Source organism: Gymnoscopelus braueri (assembly GCF_963280865.1).
Source record: "Gymnoscopelus braueri genome assembly, chromosome: 8".
NCBI lineage: Eukaryota > Metazoa > Chordata > Actinopteri > Myctophiformes > Myctophidae > Gymnoscopelus > Gymnoscopelus braueri.
The window spans coordinates 38,556,894-38,575,469 of NC_137609.1; the positions used below are offsets into that span (position 1 = coordinate 38,556,894).

At 40.9% G+C, this 18,576-nt stretch overlaps 1 protein-coding gene across 4 annotated transcripts in view; it reads left to right on the forward strand.

The window, feature by feature from the left end:
* ncam1a (neural cell adhesion molecule 1a) overlaps positions 1-18,576 on the forward strand; it is a 510,009-nt gene that overhangs the window by 428,420 nt on the left and 63,013 nt on the right. For all 4 annotated transcript variants that reach the window (XM_080436535.1, XM_080436536.1, XM_080436537.1 and 1 more), the window contains 6 exons: positions 4,134-4,343; positions 8,509-8,652; positions 12,019-12,156; positions 13,463-13,580; positions 14,758-14,918; positions 16,045-16,187. In XM_080436535.1, coding sequence (XP_080292661.1) covers positions 4,134-4,343; positions 8,509-8,652; positions 12,019-12,156; positions 13,463-13,580; positions 14,758-14,918; positions 16,045-16,187 — 914 coding nt within the window. The remainder of the gene's footprint in view (positions 1-4,133; positions 4,344-8,508; positions 8,653-12,018; positions 12,157-13,462; positions 13,581-14,757; positions 14,919-16,044; positions 16,188-18,576) is intronic.

An 18,576-nucleotide genomic window follows, 5' to 3' on the forward strand; every position in this document is an offset into this window, starting at 1 on the left:
ACGTAAATAGGTAGGCTACACACAAATGCGAACCTGCCGTGTGCACGTACACATTATGGATAATATGTAGAAGCAGGATTTATGCACACAGCATCTTCAAGCACCTCAAAGCGTGCCATGACTAATGTATACTTTAGCATTTTCTCTTCACCTTCTACTTACTATTCAAAGTTCAAGGTCCCGTTTTCAAGGTTTCTTTATTGAATGTGGGTACATAAGAGTAAAATTCCTTTGTTCTGGTAGCTCAAGTCACGCACGCACGCACGCACGCACGCACGCACGCACGCACGCACGCACGCACGCACGCACGCACGCACGCACGCACGCACACACACACACACACACACACACACACACACACACACACGACAAGAATCAACAAGAATGAGTCCTCAAAGAATAGCCACAGTATTAAGACATATTGCTCATGTTGGCCCTGAAGGTCCAGTGTGCAAGGTTCCTACTTCTAAGTTGTAAACATCTATAGATGTTTACATCTATACATACTGTAGACAGATCACACAATACACTGACAACACTACACAGCTAATCTCTTACAGAGAGGAAAATAGAAAAGACTACCAGTCATAGTTCAAGAGGCATCACATTTCATTGTATGCACAGAATTGAGATGGGGCCTGTTTGTTCAGAAGTCCTATACACAAATCCACGGAGCGCTTCCCTGTAGGTGGCACAGCCATTGCTGCGGTGTCAGACTCCGTCAGCTGCTGCTGCACGGTGTCAGTCAGCTGCTGTCACTGACTGCTCACGTTACTCTTTTACCTGCTTTTTACTAACTTTTAATAACACTAACTTTACAAAGATGTACAGAAAATCGGGACGAATCTGTGTAGTTTATGGCTGCTCCAACAGCCAAGCAGGTAAAGAGTAACGTCAACAGACGGACAGAACCGTAGCAGCAGCTGACCGAGTCTGACACCGCAGCAATGGCGGCGCCACCTACAGGGCAGCGCTCCGTGGATTCGTTCGTGTATACTTGTGGGGACAAATGATCTTGAAGACATAGCCTGCAACATTGGTACTGTGTACCATCGTCCTGATGGTAAAAGATTGTATTGACTGTATAACGGCCGCGTTCTATCCCTAGCGATAGCTTTGCCCTTCCTAAGTACCCGGGTCTCATACATTGCTGCCATACTGTCAAGTCGTACCCCAGCTATCTTGCTGATTGATCTTGATGATTTTGTGGAGTTTGTTCTTATTAACCAATGATAATAATGAGCCATACCAGGAAACAAAACGAAAAGTGAATGCACTCTCCACGAAGGATCGATGGAAGAGTACCATTAAACTATCTATGCCAGTGCATTGTAAATTATTATAAATTATGTCTTTGTTATTATCGTCGTTATTATTGCTGCTACAATGTTGAGGAACCGAAATAAAAATAAAAATGTTGTGCTCAACTTCGGAGGCTGCTAATGAATGACAAGACATTGAGGCATTTTAAGGGGAAGATGAAAGTAATAAAAAAGTATGAGTTATTGGCAACAAACTTAAAACACACAGAAAAATCCTGACTGTTGATGTAAAAAAGAAATGGGCGGGTACATTTTTTGACTTTTACTGAAAGAATTATATACCCATATATATGAATAATTGTCAATTTATCAATTTATATATTCTCTGTCGGGTGCAAACCTCATATGTCCGAAACTGTTACTTTTCAGGATTCAAATTCAAAAATAGCAAAAGTAGCAGACCTACAAGCTGAAAACGCGCCACTTCGCACCGTGTTTCGAACTTCTGGATGTGCAACTTTTGATGCGTTTGTGTGACAATGTAACTATGATCAAGTAGGGTGTTAATTTTAAAAAAAAAGGAAAAAATAAGTTAGAATTTGGAGATAAGAGGTTTCTGCCCGAATTATTGTGACCTTGATGAAATTATAAAATGGCTGTCCTTGTTTTTATGGAGAATACAATAAAAAGTCCTCAGAGAGTGCACAAATGGAATCAATCATTTGATTGCACACTATAAGGAGACTATTAGCTTAAAAGGTTGCAAATGGATTGATATTTTTGCACATGTATGCAGCTGCATATGAATAAGAGATAATGAACAGTCGGCTAAGCGGTCATTATTGAGAAATAACTCCTGACAGGGTGATGATGCAGGATCTTGAATCACCTTGAGGGGGTTTATTATTTCTCGGTCATGACCACCTTCCTCGCTGTTCATTATCGCGCTTATTACTTTGCTACTGTCTAAATAAATAAACAAATCATTCGACGCGACATAATAACAACAACAATGATTGTATTGTTTTAAAATGGATTTAACTGCTTCCACTATAGAAAATTGTCTATTATATTCTGCAATTGCCACAATGAGCTGATTGTGAGCAGTCTCTTGTTAAGCACAGTGGTCTGTTATCGAGAAATAAAAGACCACTGAATTCCTGTGATTGACGTACTGTATATCAGAATCGAGCGTTCAACCAAGCCCTGCAACAAAGCCCAATATTAAATGGCATGTCCACATGGCTTAGGCCAGTGGTTCTCAACCTGTGGTCGATTTTGGGGGGTCCCCAGATGATTTGCTTAATGTGCAACATTGTTTTCTCACTCAACAGCAAACCAACCAACACACAGTATAAGTGTATTCAGGGTATCTGCATATTTCTAAAATGACAATTTAAAGGAGTAGTTCACCCAAAGAATGACTTATTTTCTATCAATTACACACCCCATGAAGAATTGGATTCGTGTTTTTGTTTTTTTTTCGTCTCATTCGTCTCCTGAGCCAATAATTTCACTGTTTGGTCAGTAGGAGACTCCGCCGGTCATCACATTATTGGCTTAGGAATGCGATAAAAACAAAATAATCTCCATTAATTCAAGGCTTCGTGGCGTGTGTAATTGATACAAAATAAGAAATGCTTTCGGTGAACTACTCTTTTAATGACTTTTAAGACCTTTTTAATACCTCTATAAAGAAACACCAAACTAAAATAAGATTACTGTGCCAAAAGTAATCATCAAACTAAACTAAACTAAAATTGGCCAAATTGTCAAATATTACCTTTAGAAAGAGGCACAATGCCTCACGTTGTGAGCGTGTAGATCGTCTATTTTCACAACATTTATCTGTGGAACCGAGTCAAACTAACGGTGCGTTCGGAAATTACGCACCGGAGCACACTCGCCTATTAGTTTGTATTGGCCAGTGCGCTCAGTGCTGTATTTTCGAACGCACCCTAAATGTTGTGCTCAACTCCTACAATTCCAAGTGCTTGTCAGGGGGGGGGGGGGTCCCTTGCCTTAGAACAGGCCACTGTCACATACCATATTATTTCTGAGTCTGTGTTTCTCTTGTCTTATAGCCTAAAATAGAGGTTCCCGAACCTTTTAGCTCAAGACCCAAAAGATAAATTTGATTTCTCCCAAGCTAGTGAAAACGCATTGCGATGCTTGTAGATCTGCAATTTTTGCTACTTCTTAGGGGGGAAAAAAATTAAGTTTAATTGTGATCATTGTGATTTTTGGAAAACCTTTGAAACAATAATATATATTTTTTTAAATGCAGGAAACGGAGAAAAAAAAATCACACCCAGTGTGAAGAGAGTGGTGCCTTTCATGAGTTCATTTCGTTAGTTACTTTTTACAGACTTTGATGACTTCAAAGTATTTTTACTAATTTTAAGTACTTTAAAATGTTTTTATTGATCTTTACGTGTTTTTACTCATTTTAACATCTTTTAAGTATTTTTACTCATTTTAAGTATTTTTACTCATTTTAAGTATTTTTACTCAGTGTAGGAACTTTAAAGTATCTTTACTAATATTTAAGTATTTTTACTCATTTTAAGTATTTTTACTCATTAAGTATTTGTACTCAAAAGTGTGTGTTGTGTGTGAGTGTGTGTGTGAGTGTGTGTGTGTATAATTAGTGTAACTGGTTGCATCTTTGTGTTGCAATCAGCCGCAGCTGTTGAGGCTGTGCTCAAACATACAGAGAGGCCGTGCTCATACACACAGACAGACAGACACACACACACCAGGACAAAGTCACTCCTTGGAGTGGCTAGCACCACTCAAAAAAGAAAAAGGTTCGGTAAACACTGCAATAAAGTTCCCGTGCTCATCATCATCGTCCTTTGTGTTTTGCAGTGGTGGGAGACGCTAAAGAGATCAGCTGGTACTCGCCCAGCGGAGAGAAGGTGCTCACCAACAGCAAGGACATCTTCGTGAGCCACAGCGACGAGGCCGGCTCCACCCTCTTCATCTACCAGGCCAACGTGGACAGCGCCGGCATCTACCGGTGCGTGGCCAAGAGCGGAGACGAGGAGGCCGAGGCCACGGTCCAAGTGAAGATCTTCCGTAAGTGTTGTGCCTGCCACTTCATTACGCTTAAAGGGTCTACACCATGAAAATCACTGTTTTCTTGTTTTTTTGTATTTTTTGGGGTCCCCAGTGTCTCTTGTACCCCAAAAAATGTTTTTATTTTTAATTCAGTCATTCCTTCTCATTTCATGGATTTCCAGAAATGTTTATGAGGTCACAAACATTATTGATGGCAAACCCAATGTTAAATGAAAAGTGCCCGAATCGCTCCGAAACTTTTTCTACCCCCCCTAAGTGGGGGTCTACGAACAAATACTTCGGGCTCTGATTTTGGCTCCGCCCCCCGGAAGTGGGTGAAACAGGCACCTCAAACACTTGGTGGAATTGTTCAAAAATGTTCAAAGTGTTTTTTTTTCGATTTTGTATTTTTCTTAGATGCTTCTATTTATGCAGAATTTTTCCATTTTTTTTTTCATTATTATTATTATTTTTTTTTTTTATATTTTTTTTTATTAACAGACACAATTGACTTGGGATGAGTATATCTGAGTGATGATTTAGGCTCAAACTTTTGAAAAAGGTTTGAGGGACATACACCATATGATATTAAATATAAAAAAAATAAAAAAAATTCCTTTAAACACACCCCACGTGTCGTAGAGCAGAGTCCCTCTGGGCTATTTACTAGCACCTTTTGTGTTTTCGCTCGAAAAAAATTCGCCGAAAGCTTTCCCCACAATACGGTTTAAGTGGTTGAACCTCTTCAAAATTCCCTGATGCACTCATTAGTATTTTTTCCGTTTTGTTTTTAAATTTAGCGACGCCCAATTATTTATGTTTTTGTTCTCCCAATTTTTGTTGTTGTACCAATTAATCCTCCCCACACATTTCTGTGTTGCCTGTTCCACCCTACCGGCTACCTCACTGCCACCGAGGAGCCCCCACCGGGAGGACGTAGCGCGTTCGTTCCTACTCCTCCCCGTACAACATTCCTCGCTGACAGGTGCCGCCCAAGCTTTTGGCAGGGAGGGAGGGAGGACCACCAGTCACTGTGAAGTTAATGGTTTGATCCTCGGCACCGCCAGGAGGGTCTATTCCACCTGTAAACTGGTGACAGGAGGGTGGCTGGTAATACACCCTATACGGTGCCAACCGACTCTACCAAAGTGCCCTTGAGCAAGACACTGAACCTACAAAAACGCTCCTGGCGCTCTGCACTGGGATCTTTAAATGACCATGTTAACCACATGAACCCGGCCTGGCATTCCCTATTTTGGGAAAATCTCCAAAAATATTTCCAAAGTTTAACTTTTACTTAACCCATTGATACCTGGAACGCATCTGTGTCACTTTAGATGTCTTTAGGCTATTCAAAAATAGCAGATATACAAGCTCATAGCGCGGCACCGAGTGCCGCGCTATGAACTTGTAGATCTGCTATTTTTGAAAAATCGAGGAAAAAAAATGTTGGTTTTTTTTTTTTCAATTTTTTTTTAGGATTTAGAAGACATTTCTAGAATCTTCTCAGGTCTTAATGGGTTAAATAAATGGCTTTTGTGAAGGAGGCCGACGCACACCTCAATGGTTGGCGACAGGTGTGTTAGTAAAAAATGCACAATTTAGGAGGAGATCTCTGAAGGTTAGATCAAAGAAGAGGACCCGCACACACTGTCAGAACATTTTTTTAGCTCTTTATTCGACGTTTCGGTCGTTAGACCTTCATCAGGACAGACAGAATCCTATTCTTTGATCTAACCATCAGAGATCTCCTCCTAATTTAAGTAAATAGCGAAAATAGCAGGTCTACAAGCATCACAACTTTGTGTAATGCGACACAGTGAGCTTGTAGACCTGCTATTTTCTTTGCAGTATGATGATGTATAGGGCTTAACCCATTAAGACCTGGAACGCATCTGTGTCACTTTAGATTTCTTTGGCTATTCAAAAATAGCAGATCTACAAGCTCATAGCGCGGCACCGAGTGCCGCGCTACGAGCTTGTAGATCTGCTATTTTTGAAAAATCGTGAAAAATATTTTTTTATATTTTTTTCCGATTTGTTTTTAGGATTTAGATTTTTTTTGACGCGGCCTCAGGTCTTAATGGGTTGTTAATTAACAACAGTAGGGTGATCTTCATGATCTCTCGTCCTTTTCATTCGAGTATTTTAGTAATTTTGTCCTGAATAAGCCACAAACAGTAGAAGATCCTCGATTCCCTGGAAAAGATTGAAAAGGTTTTTAATGAAAAACTGAACTACATATCAAAACAATTCACAAAATTGCACTTCTTTTGTGTAAGTGCATCATTTCCCCTGATAATAGCCCAATTTCTTTGCACGTTCCAGACAGTGTGTGGGTCCTTTTCTTTGATGTCATTATCAGAGATCTCCCTCTGTGCCCGGATAATAGCCCGGAAAATATCTTTTTTTTTTTTTATTAGCATCTGAAATTGCTGGGAAAGATTAACAAAACAGATGCTGTTATTGAATATTACCAAGAACATTTTTAATAAAGAAAATGTCATTCTCCAAAATCATGTTGAGCATTTCCCACAGGTCCTATTAAACCTCATATTCATTTATAAAATCCCATACTTAAAGCTACAGTCCAGTACTTACTTTAATGAATAAAACGTACTTTGAACTATTGTATTGACACACAGATTGTATGCTAATACAATATAACTAGCACATTATGTGACCGGGTACAAGTGGTTTGAGACTAGGGGTGGGACGATATGGGTACCTCACGATACGATATGTATCACGATATTAGGCCCACGATAACAATATATATCACGATATCTGAAAATGCCGATATATTGCGATATCACGATATATTGCATGAAATTTCACCAACGATATATCACAATATCTGAAAATGTCGATATATTGTGATATCACGATATATTGCATGAAAATTCACCAACGATATATCACGATAGTCCTTGTATTCAATTCATAAACACATAAAATAGCACCAAACAGTTCAAAATCATCATTACACAAATACAGAGTAGGAAAAACAACGTATCACAATTTTTTTTTTTTTTTTTTTTTTTTTATATCGATATTTTTCGGGAGGATATCGATTATTTATCGCGGGAGAAAGTATCGCGATATATCGATATGTCGATATATCGTCCCACCCCTATTTGAGACGCAACAGGGCCATGGTAATTTTACAGCTTTACATAATAAAAGTACAGAATGTAAGCTTTCATATGATGTATCATGCAGTGGTTGGAGGTGGTCTCCCTACCCTTCCATTAAGAAATGTAATGTATAGACCCTGCGGTCGGCTAGGACACCTCCTGGTTAACAATGTCAAATAAGGTTATTTGAAGCAGGCGGCACACTGGATTGGATGCCGCCATCTTTTATCGTTGTTTGTCTGGAGAGGGAGAAACATATGAACTGTAGCTGTAGGTATATGTCTTATACTGTATAATCGTTGTTGTCGGGCGGAAACCTCTCATCTCCATATTCCCTACTTGATGATACTACAGCGTCACACAAAAGTATCAAAAACAGTAGATCTACAAGCTCGAAATGTGGCGCGAAGCGACGCGTCTTGAGCTTGTAGATCTGCTACTTTTGCCATTTTTGAATTTGAAGTAAACAGTTTTGGACATATGAGGTTTCCACCCAAGAGACAATATGCACACACTGCACATGTGTGTTGATAAGAATTCTTTCTTTACTGCAGCATTTGTACCCCATTTTTCTTCACACTTCATAAAAAGAGACTAATTATCTCATTACAAACAAGGGCGGTCATTAGCATCAGTCACCGCTAATGAACTGGTAAATTAGCCCCATAATTTCTCTTTGTTTAACCCATTAATACCTGGGACGCATCTGTGTCACTTTTAGATTTCTTTAGGCTATTCAAAAATAGCAGATATACAAGCTCATAGCGCGGCACCGAGTGCCGCGCTACGAGCTTGTATATCTGCTATTTTTGAAAAATCTTGAAAAAATATTTTTTACATTTTTTTCAAAAAACTGTTAGGATTTAGATTTTTTTTAAAGAATGGCCTCAGGTCTTAATGGGTTAAATCCAAATATTATGAGAGTTGTCACTCATGAAACCACAAACTCCAAGGGCATGTACTTTATTTACATTCTGTGGGTATACAATACACGCTCGCACTCCCAGCAAACCCACATCGTCCTTTTCTTCTCTTCCCTTTTACAGAAAAGATTACCTTCAAGAACGCGCCCAGCCCACAGGAGTTCAACGAGGGTGACGACGCCGACATAGTGTGTGATGTGGTCAGCCAGCCTCCGCCTAATATCATTTGGAAACTCAAGGGCTCCAAGATCCAGGTTGCCAAAGATGGTAAGAACACAGCGGTGGAAAAATAATTCACATTTCTTTACTTAAGTAAAAGTATCAATACTGCAATACACTGTAGAAATACTGTGTTACAGTGAAAATCGTAAATTTTGAAATTTACTTGTGTAAAAGTACAAAAGTACTGGTATCAAAATGTACTTAAAGCACCAAAAGTAGAAAGTACTCATTATAAGGAATGTCCCATTTCACAAGTTTTCGAATGTATAAAACGGCTATTTTCAAACGGCCGAAATGTATAGGGCTGAAGTGGTTAATGTGTGTTTTGTAATAATAATCTAAGTCTAAAAAGTAACTAGTTACTAAAAGTTTCAAATAATTGTAGTGGATTAAAAGTACAATATCTTCCTCTGAGATGTAGTGGAGTAGACGTAAAAGTGTAGAAAATTGGAAATACTCAAGTAAAGTAAAGAAAAATACCTCAAAATTGTACTTAAGTACAGTACATGAGTAAATGTACTTAGTTACTTTACACCACTGGTAAGAACTAACAGCACGGCACGGCGCAAGTGCACATCAAAATGCATTTGGTCTCTCTTATTACCTCCGGCCGCTGAGCACAGCCTCTGATCTTATCACCCAGCGTCCCCTACTGCAAGCTTTCACCTTGCTGCCAAACCCTTCCTTTCATTTTGGACTTTCCCATACCCCCCCCCCCCCCTCCCCCTCCCCCTGTCCCATTTCCCACCACCTCGGAGCACAGCCAATCATTTGAGGTATTCATGCGGTGGTTTCAAAAGGCCGCTTCGCTTCTAAGCTTTAGTACGACGGTGCCCCCGCAGGCGGAAATACGCGATCTACAAGCTCACAACAACATCGCAAGGCGCCCACGTTGTGAGCTTGTAGATCGGCTATTTTCGGCGGGCCCCATGCCGGAGCGTAAGTCACGCATAAGGTCTCACTTATTATGGAAGAGGTATGAGCAGGAGGAAGCTATAACGATAAACAACTGGCTATATATCACCCCTCTACAAAGTTGGTGTCTGAGAGCGCTCAACTGCAGCGTGCGGGAGACAAGCGCAAGCATTTTTTTATCGTTTTTTTTTTTGCTTGGACCGGGACTATTTTAACCTTAAAGAACCCCTCCCTTGGTGACCACTGGAGAGAACCGGAGTCACCGCAGCAAATATGGTGTGTTCGCCTTTTTCTTGGAGCCCGGACAGGGAATGTGTTTTTCACTGGAAAAACCACTAATTGTAACCGACACTGAGAAGAAGCCCGGGCTGCTTATGTAATTTTCCACAGTGCAGGCAGTTAACCTTATCATATCACCACCAGCGCATTATACATTTCTGTACCTCACTGTACAGCTGCTGCTGCTGCTGCCTTTTTTTCTCCGTTCACAAAGGACAGGCTACTGAAGCATAATATTTATTTGAGAGGGACATTAATGAATAAGGCATTAAAATACAGCACAGTATTGTAATGTACAGTTGGGAGTGTAATTATCGTTGCTGTCGGGCAGAAACCTCTTATCTCTATATTCTAACCTTTTTTCCCGTAAATTGATCATACTACAGCGTCACACAAAAGCATCAAAAGTAGCAGATCCACAAGCTCAAAACGCGCCACGAAGATCTGCTACTTTTGCTATTTTTGAATTCGAATCCTGAAAAGTAACAGTTTTGGACATAATATGTCCAAAACTGTTACTTTTCAAGATTCAAATAACCTCATAATATTATTATGAGGTTTCCTACCCGACAGAGACGATATGATTCTAGCAAGAATGCACATTTTCATCCAGAATGCCTGACAATAATGTAACAATAAAAACAAGATAACACAGAACGCAAGACGAAATACAAGTTCAAAAAACAGAACACAGAACAAGTACAGAGTCCAATGTATAAATGAAACTAGACTTGAAATAACACGCTGTCTGTTTTAAGAACAGACCAGAATACAGACGGTAGCATTTAAATAAAAGAGAAAATAATCCCATCTCATATGGGACTAAACCCTCAAAAGAGTGTCACACTTGATGTGGGATGAAGTTTTTTTGTGTGTGTTTGCTATCGGATTTATGTCAAGTTCAAGTTCTGTGTCTCGTCTGTGGTGGGCGGGCGGGCGGATTATGCCTAAATATGGACATGACCGAGGTCAGCGCAAATCTGCGTTGTCAGGGAGAGGAGGAGGGAGAGAGAGGGAGTAAGGTTATGTGTGCCGTCATACCAGAGCTCGCTCAGCGAGAGAGAGAGAGAGAGAGAGAAAGAGACAGACAGACAGACAGAGTTATAGGGAGAGGGAGAGAGAGAGAGAGAGCCTATTTCACCCACCCATTAACCCGGCCAATGCTGGGTTGCCGAAACCTGAACACGCTGATCGATGCATCAAAGCCACCCAAGCTGTCTCGTTTAAATAAAAAAAGACAGTTATGTCGCTTATTTATGCACAATTTATTGTCATACCAGGGACACGTACTGTATGAGCTCACATCTGCCTGTAGGTTGTTTATACACTGCTAAGATAAAATAAGATAAGATAAGACCTTTATTGATCCCGCGAGGTAAATTCAGTCGCCAAAGACAGCACAGAAGTTAAAAATACAGATTACAGGGCAAGAAAAAAGTACTGTAGATGCGGCATGATGGAAACACATCACAGTCAAAAGCAACACCAGTAAGTTGGCAAAGAAATATATTGAGCTATGTAATATACTAGACAATATAGAACATGGTACACCCTCAGCGGTGGTAGCATAGTGCAAGTACAAAGGGAAAAAACAAGAGAGTGCACTGTAAGCCTGTCTGATCTTTGTACACATTACTTCACAAGAGGCATTCACAGTCATCATCATCATCTTGCTAAACTTAGAATAAACACTGAGCTGTTACAGTACGCTTAAAGAAAATAGCAGTGTTGTGTTTTTTTTTTGTGTATAACCTTAATCTGTCATTCATTGTACCATTGTAAGCTCTCTGTGAACATTTCAGCTTGATACATCTGATCCGTGTTCAGATGCACGGCGTTATTAACTGAACTGAACCTAACACTGGAGGCATGGCAGCTTTTTAAGATGCTGGCATGTTGTGTATAGTTTCTATGCAAGATCTCAAGTAGAACATGACCGTCCTTTTGAGGTTTTTTTTTTTCTTCTCCCCTGCCCCACTTGCCACAAATAGCACGCTCTATTTTTTTTTTTTTTAAATATATATTTTTTTATGACTTGGCTCGGTTTCTAAGAGGGGGCCAAACACAGCATACATCTCTAGACATCAAGTATTCCGCTTTCAACTCAAAAGCCTGCCTGCAAAGGCCAAAATGAGCAATTTAAATTCTCCTCTCTTTTCTAGTGCATTGAGCTTATTCTGACCCGGGTTGTGTCTGGGGCACTTTTTTCTATTTCAGTCCGGTTCAGCATCATGGCGAACAACCACCTGCAGATCCGCGGAATCAAGAAGACAGACGAGGGAATGTATACCTGCGAGGCGCGCATCATCCCCAGGGGCGAAATCGATTTGAAAGACATCAAGGTCGTCGTCAACGGTGAGTGCTGCATCTCTTTTCCCCCACGTCTCCCACAAAACCCTGGCCTGCACCCTCTTAAGCCATTAAGACCGGGAAAAAGCATCTGTCATTGTAGATTCGAACCATTTTAACCATTATTTTATGCTTTGGCAATTCAAAAATAGCAGATCTACAAGCTATGAGCTTATTTTGAAAAATCTTGAAAATGTGTGGAAATCTTTGAATATATATATACCGTACTTAAAGTGAACTTTGCTTCTGGGGGTCCCTGGAACTACATATTTTACAAATGTTCGCTTTAAAAGATATATATTCAAAGATTTGCGCACATTTTCACAATTTTTCTAAAATAGCAGATCTACAAGCTCGTAGCGCGGCACTCGGTGCCGCGTTACGAGCTTGTAGATCTGCTAGTTTTGAATAGCCAAAGAAATCTAAACCGACAGAGATGCGTTCCCAGATTGAGTGGTTTAAGTCAGAGACCAACGTTCTCGCTACATATTGAAATGCAATGGAGCGAGGGGGGGCAGGGGGGGGGGTTAATAGAAGCTTTCTGTACACCAGTGGTTCTCAAATTGCGGTCCGGGGACCCCCAGAGGTCCTTGAGGGAGTTTCAGGGGGTCCCTCCATTGAGTGGTGAGATTCCTTCAAAGTTTATTTACACACATGCACTGTTCCCTTTTTTAATCCCTTTTTTATATCGTCGCTGAAACCTCAAACGTACTCGTCCAAAACGTACTTTTCAGGATCCATATTAACTCTTTTACTGCCAGAGTAATTGTGTAATCACGCCAGCGAAAACGAGCGATTTTACCATGGAATATTTTCCGTGATCGCTGTCCTCAAGGCGATCGCCTCATTACACGCACGGGGGTCTCGTAGTATAGGGGGGAAAAAATGATCCGGTCACGGTAATCCGTTGCAAAAAAAACTACAGAAACAGAGACAAAGCCATTTTCCCACAACGAATAGACAGGAAGTCTATATATAACAAGCGTTATTATTTTTTTAAATTACGTCAATTCCGGGTCTGTCGTCATCTGGCACTGAAAGCATCATTCATAGGGTAGCCGCGAACAGCGCCATCTGGTGGAAAACCACTGAAAACACAAAACTCGTCCGACTCGTCAGTGATTCTGCTAAGTGACACTTAGCAGAATCTGACGAGTTCCCTTGTTAATGGCAGGCAAAGAGTTAAAAAACAGCAAAAGTAGCAGATGTACAAAGCGCTGCGTTTTGAGCTTGTAAAAAACAAATAAGAACACAAATTGCATGTCACCATGTATCAGTTATGTCCTATAACCATGTGTTTGTATGGTTCCAGTGCTGCCCAGCATCCGCACCAGGCAGTCGGAGGTGAACGCCACGGCGGACATCAGCAGCACGGCCCTGTTGGCCTGTGACGCAGATGGCTTCCCTGAACCCATGGTCACCTGGGCCCGGTAGGTGGAACTCTACTTTTTTTTGTTTGTCATTGGCCCTATATCAGCGGTTCCCAATCGGGCGGGGCTGGGGCCCACCCATCTGACCACTTAACAACGGCAGGCGAGGTTAACCCATGAAAGACCTGAGGCCGATTCTACAAATGCCTTTTTTTTAACCCATTAAGACCTGAGAAGATTCTAGAAATGTCTTCTAAATCCTAAAAAAAAATTGGGAAAAAAACCCCAATATTTTTTTTCCTCGATTTTTCAAAAATAGCAGATCTACAAGTTCATAGCGCGGCACTCGGTGCCGCGCTATGAGCTTGTATATCTGCTATTTTTGAATAGCCTAAAGAAATCTAAAAGTGACACAGATGCGTTCCAGGTATCAATGGGTTTAATGACTTTTTCCGCGCCAAGGACCACCCAAATTGTTATATTTGGCCATCTGAAAATGTTTTGTGCCAGGGACCCCCCCCCCCCCCCCCTAGAGATTTGTGTTAAAAAATGCACAATTATTCTCGATTTTTCAAAAATGTTCAAAAATTGCAGATAAAAGCTTCACGAAGTGCCGTGCTGTGAGCTTGCAGATCTGCTATTTTATAGCCAACACCAAAAATTGCCAGGCAGCTCTACAAGCTCCCGAAACTTGTAAATCTTGTCATCACTTGAGCCAGCCGCTGAAAATCACCACATGTGCCGCCTTAGAACGTCCCACTAGCAATGCTAATGAGAATCACCGGTGACATTAAAGTGATTATAAGGCCGCTGAGGAGTTCGATGACGGCCACAGCTGTCTTTCCAGCGTGGCGGGGGTTGGTTGACGGCCCCGCGCGGGCGGTGGTGACGGTGCGCCCGGCCCGAGGTGCATTTGTTCAGACCTGAAGCGCAGGAGGCGGTTCGAGACAGATGGGCGAGGGAATGGAAGAGAGCAGCAGGGGGAGAGGCTCTGCTTTTCCAAGGCCCACACGTCTGCAACCACTTTTTTTCCCAAATGGTTGCCGATCCAAAGACATCTATTATTCATCCGGGGCCAGCGGGCCTGATTGTGAAGTCATAAACAGAGACTTCAGTGTGAGAATCATCTTGTGTAGGACATAGCAGTGGCGGCCATTTTTTTCTTACATAATATTTGACAATCTGGTTTTAAAAAGGTCTTAAAACTCTTTAAATTGTTTAAAAAAATAATCCACAGCAATAACGTGGTCCTTGAATCGGACGACAAGTACAGCCTGAACGATGACGGCTCTGAGCTGATCATCAAAGACGTCAGGAAAGTCGATGAAGGCGAATACAACTGCATCGCAAAGAACAAGGCCGGAGAGAAGGCCGGGGAAGTCAGCCTCAACGTGTTTGGTAAGAGAATTGACTGTATATTCCATTACTGTTTAGCTACCAGGAGAGAAGGCAGCGTGTTTTGTGGCGTTTGTTGTTGGCCTTTTCCTGCTCTTATGGACGTGCACTGAATACGTTATCTAATGGTTGAGCACAAGGTTATGCAGTGCTAAGCACGCCGTTTTAAAGCTTGAGGGTTTTTTTTTTTTACCACCTGAGTCCTATATCCTTCATTGTACGACAAATAGCAACAATAGCAGATTTGTTTATGCCTTTATTTATTCATTTATTTATTTATTCATTCACTCATTTCAAAATATGGACGCCAGGGTTTAACCCTGGTTATACATTTTTACCAGTTGAAAATGTATGTGAGAATTGGTCTCTTAACAATATTGCTACCAATAGGGGTCAATTGTTTTCTGCAGAAAATAGAATATATAAATATAGAATATAGTTTTTTTTGTCTTTGCGTGACCCCATTGACCTCCACTTGCATCACAAACAAATGATAATAGGTGTTGAGATCTCAGTTTCTTACAAAACAAACAACATGTGGTAGCCATCCTAAGTAGCCTACTGTAATAAGACAAATGAAACCCTTCCCACCAAGGTTTCATTATTGTTACATCAGACATTGTAGCAGCATTATAACACACATACCGTATGTACAAGAACAGGGAAAATGATAAAAAGCAATACTCAAGAATAGCAGCAGTGTTAATAAAAAAAGAAGTAGGGCGTTAATTGAACCCATTCAATCCGTGGAACGCATCTCGTATCATTTTAGATTTCTTTGGCTATTCTAAATGGCAAATCTTTAAATTTGTATTTTTTAAAGCGAACATTTGTAAAAAAAAATGTTCCAGGGACCCCCAGAAGCAAAGATTTGAAAGACAAATGTTCGCTTATAAAATATATATTCAAAGATTTTCCACGATAATTTTTTTTTTGCAGATCTACAAGCTCATAGCGCGGCACTTGGTGCCACGGTATGAGCTTGTATATCTGCTATTTTTGAATAGCCAAAGAAATCTAAAATGAGATGCGTCCCTGGATTGAATGGGTTAAGAAAAAAAACACAAACAGTTAGAATATGGAGAGGTTTCTGCCCGACAGCGACGATAACATGTTTTGCTTTGTCCAGTTCAACCCAAGATCACGTACCTGAACAACCAGACGGCATCGGAGCTGGAGGAGCAGGTCACCCTGACGTGTGAGGCTGCAGGAGACCCCACGCCCAGCATCGCCTGGAGCTCCGGACGGAGGGTCTTCACCGAAGGAGAACAGGTACTGAGCCGTTGACACTATTAGTGCTCTCTGCCCTTTTTTCTATGTGACCTCCATCTCTGGTACTTTGAAGAAAAGTGAAACCTTTTATTTTTCCTTTAATCTTCTTAGAATTGTATTGTTTATTGTCACATCACAGGTTTAGATAATTGGGTGAAGGACGCAAAGGTTAATGTTGTTGCTTACAGTGAAAACAGTTAACAATGTCCTTTGTTTGTTATAATTCTCATAATGTTATTTAATAAGGTAGTCAGTAGCCTCACTTTTTAAAAAACCCACTTTAAAAAAATTGCCTTTGTACATCATCCTAATTTGCACTACTGTACATCCACACTCTACACTCAGTATGGCGACACAGGGTATCTTCACGGCTTTCATTTCAGTGTGACTCACCGTTCTCATTTGAAGCTCCATATTTCTTTCATGTTGAATGCACTAATGCAACCGGTTGCGTCTCAAAACAACCCTCAGTGAAGATGTTTATACAATATATGCTGCTTATACGGTATATACTGTATAGAAATATATAAATATAGGACACACACACACACACACACACACCGTATGTATGTAAAGTAAAACATGATTGCAGAGTTCCTTTGGCTCCTTCTGTGATTTGGGTTTTCAAAACACTATATTTGATGCTGCAGGACAAACTCTCTCCCGTGCTCGCTTTCCCACACACACACACACACACACACACACACACACCAGCTTTCCGACTAATCATTAGCACTTGGAAAGGCTGTAAACCATTCACTGGGGAATCAGAGTTTGAAGTGAAAGTGAGTTTTGCACTTACGGCAAAAAGGTGGGGGGAGGAAAAAAATAAAGGCAACAATTTATCTCAGATGAAAGTTTAACCACTTGAACCTCATGCAGCATCCATGGCTCACGATGCGTCGTGACGCAATCGTGAGTAGGGTTGGGACCCGGAACCGGTTCTTTTTCCAACACGGTTCTGAGATTTAAGAAACCGGAACCGGTTCCATCGTATTTTGCATTAAAGGTTCCCGCAAGCGGTTCCTGGAATTTCTCATCTGTCTTCATTTGGCTCAGCTGTGTGCATGCAAGCGACTGTGGTGACGTCACGCCACCTACAAGTGTGTGTGGGGTGGATACGCTGCATTTGTATGATTGAATTTGTGTTTATTATGTACTTGTATATTATAAGTATGATGGATGTCAGAAAAAAGAAGAAAAAAGAGAATTCTGGGAATCGGAATCATTAGGAACCGGAATCGTTAAGAGGGAATCGGTAAGGAATCGGAACCGTTAAAATCCTAACGAGTCCCAACCCTAATCGTGAGCTTGTAGATTGTCTATTCTTTGGCAAACAAATTTAGTGTAGACGGGGGGGGGGGGGGAAGTGGTTCAAGTAAAGTTGCAACTCAGGTCCGTTTTGCTAAAACTAGAGGATTTAAGTGGATAAGGGACAAGCGTCCTCGTAATCAACGTGCGCTCACGTCACGTGCAGTGCAGCTGCTGTGATTTCCCAGGTGTCCCATGGAGAGATCACCTTCAGTACTCCTCCATCAGATCACACACATTATAGCTGCTGCTCTCATGGTGCTGCTTGAAACATCAACTGAAGTGTGGCTGCCGCTGTGCACCCAGTGGTGGTGGGAAGAAGTACTCCCGATATTTTAAGTAAGATTAAGTAAGAGTGGCAATTCCACAAGGTGGAAATACTCTGTTACAAGTAGAAGGCTTACATTCAAAGTTTTACTTGAGTAAGAGTGGAAAAGTATTGGTATCAAAATATACGGTACCGACTACCAAGTAGCTACTCATAATGCAGAATGACTCGTTTCGCTTTCTTTTCTTTCTTTTCTTTTTGTCAAAAATACTGTAGCAGATCTACAGACTCGCAATGCAATGGAATTGATTGATTGATTGATTGAATATTTTATTATGCAAAAAAAATGTAAACGGCACAATTACATTTATAATACTTTGTCTAAAAGGTCCGTCCAAAAAAGTCCTTGCGGTCTTGTTTCCATTGGGGTCCTTGGTATTCAATTCATAGACATATATAGTAGCATTATAGTTCTGCTATTTTCAAATACACAAACTATGAAATAGGGCTTAGGCGGTTAATGTATGTTTTGTAATAATCCCGATCTGCAAAGTAACCATAACTACTGTTTTCAAGCAACGTAGTGGCGTAAAAAAGTGCAAGTAAGCACAGTAAAGGCTACCTCAGAATTGTACTTACAGTACAGCACTTGAGTAAATGTACTCAGTTACTTTGCACCACTGCTTGTGCACATAAAAGTGGCGCTGTAGCAGGGTTATGCGTCTTTGTCACGCTCCGCTTTAAACAGCCATTTCCTCCTTCATATCCTCCGGGGACCTTTTGAAGATAACGGCCCAGCTTAGAGCTCCA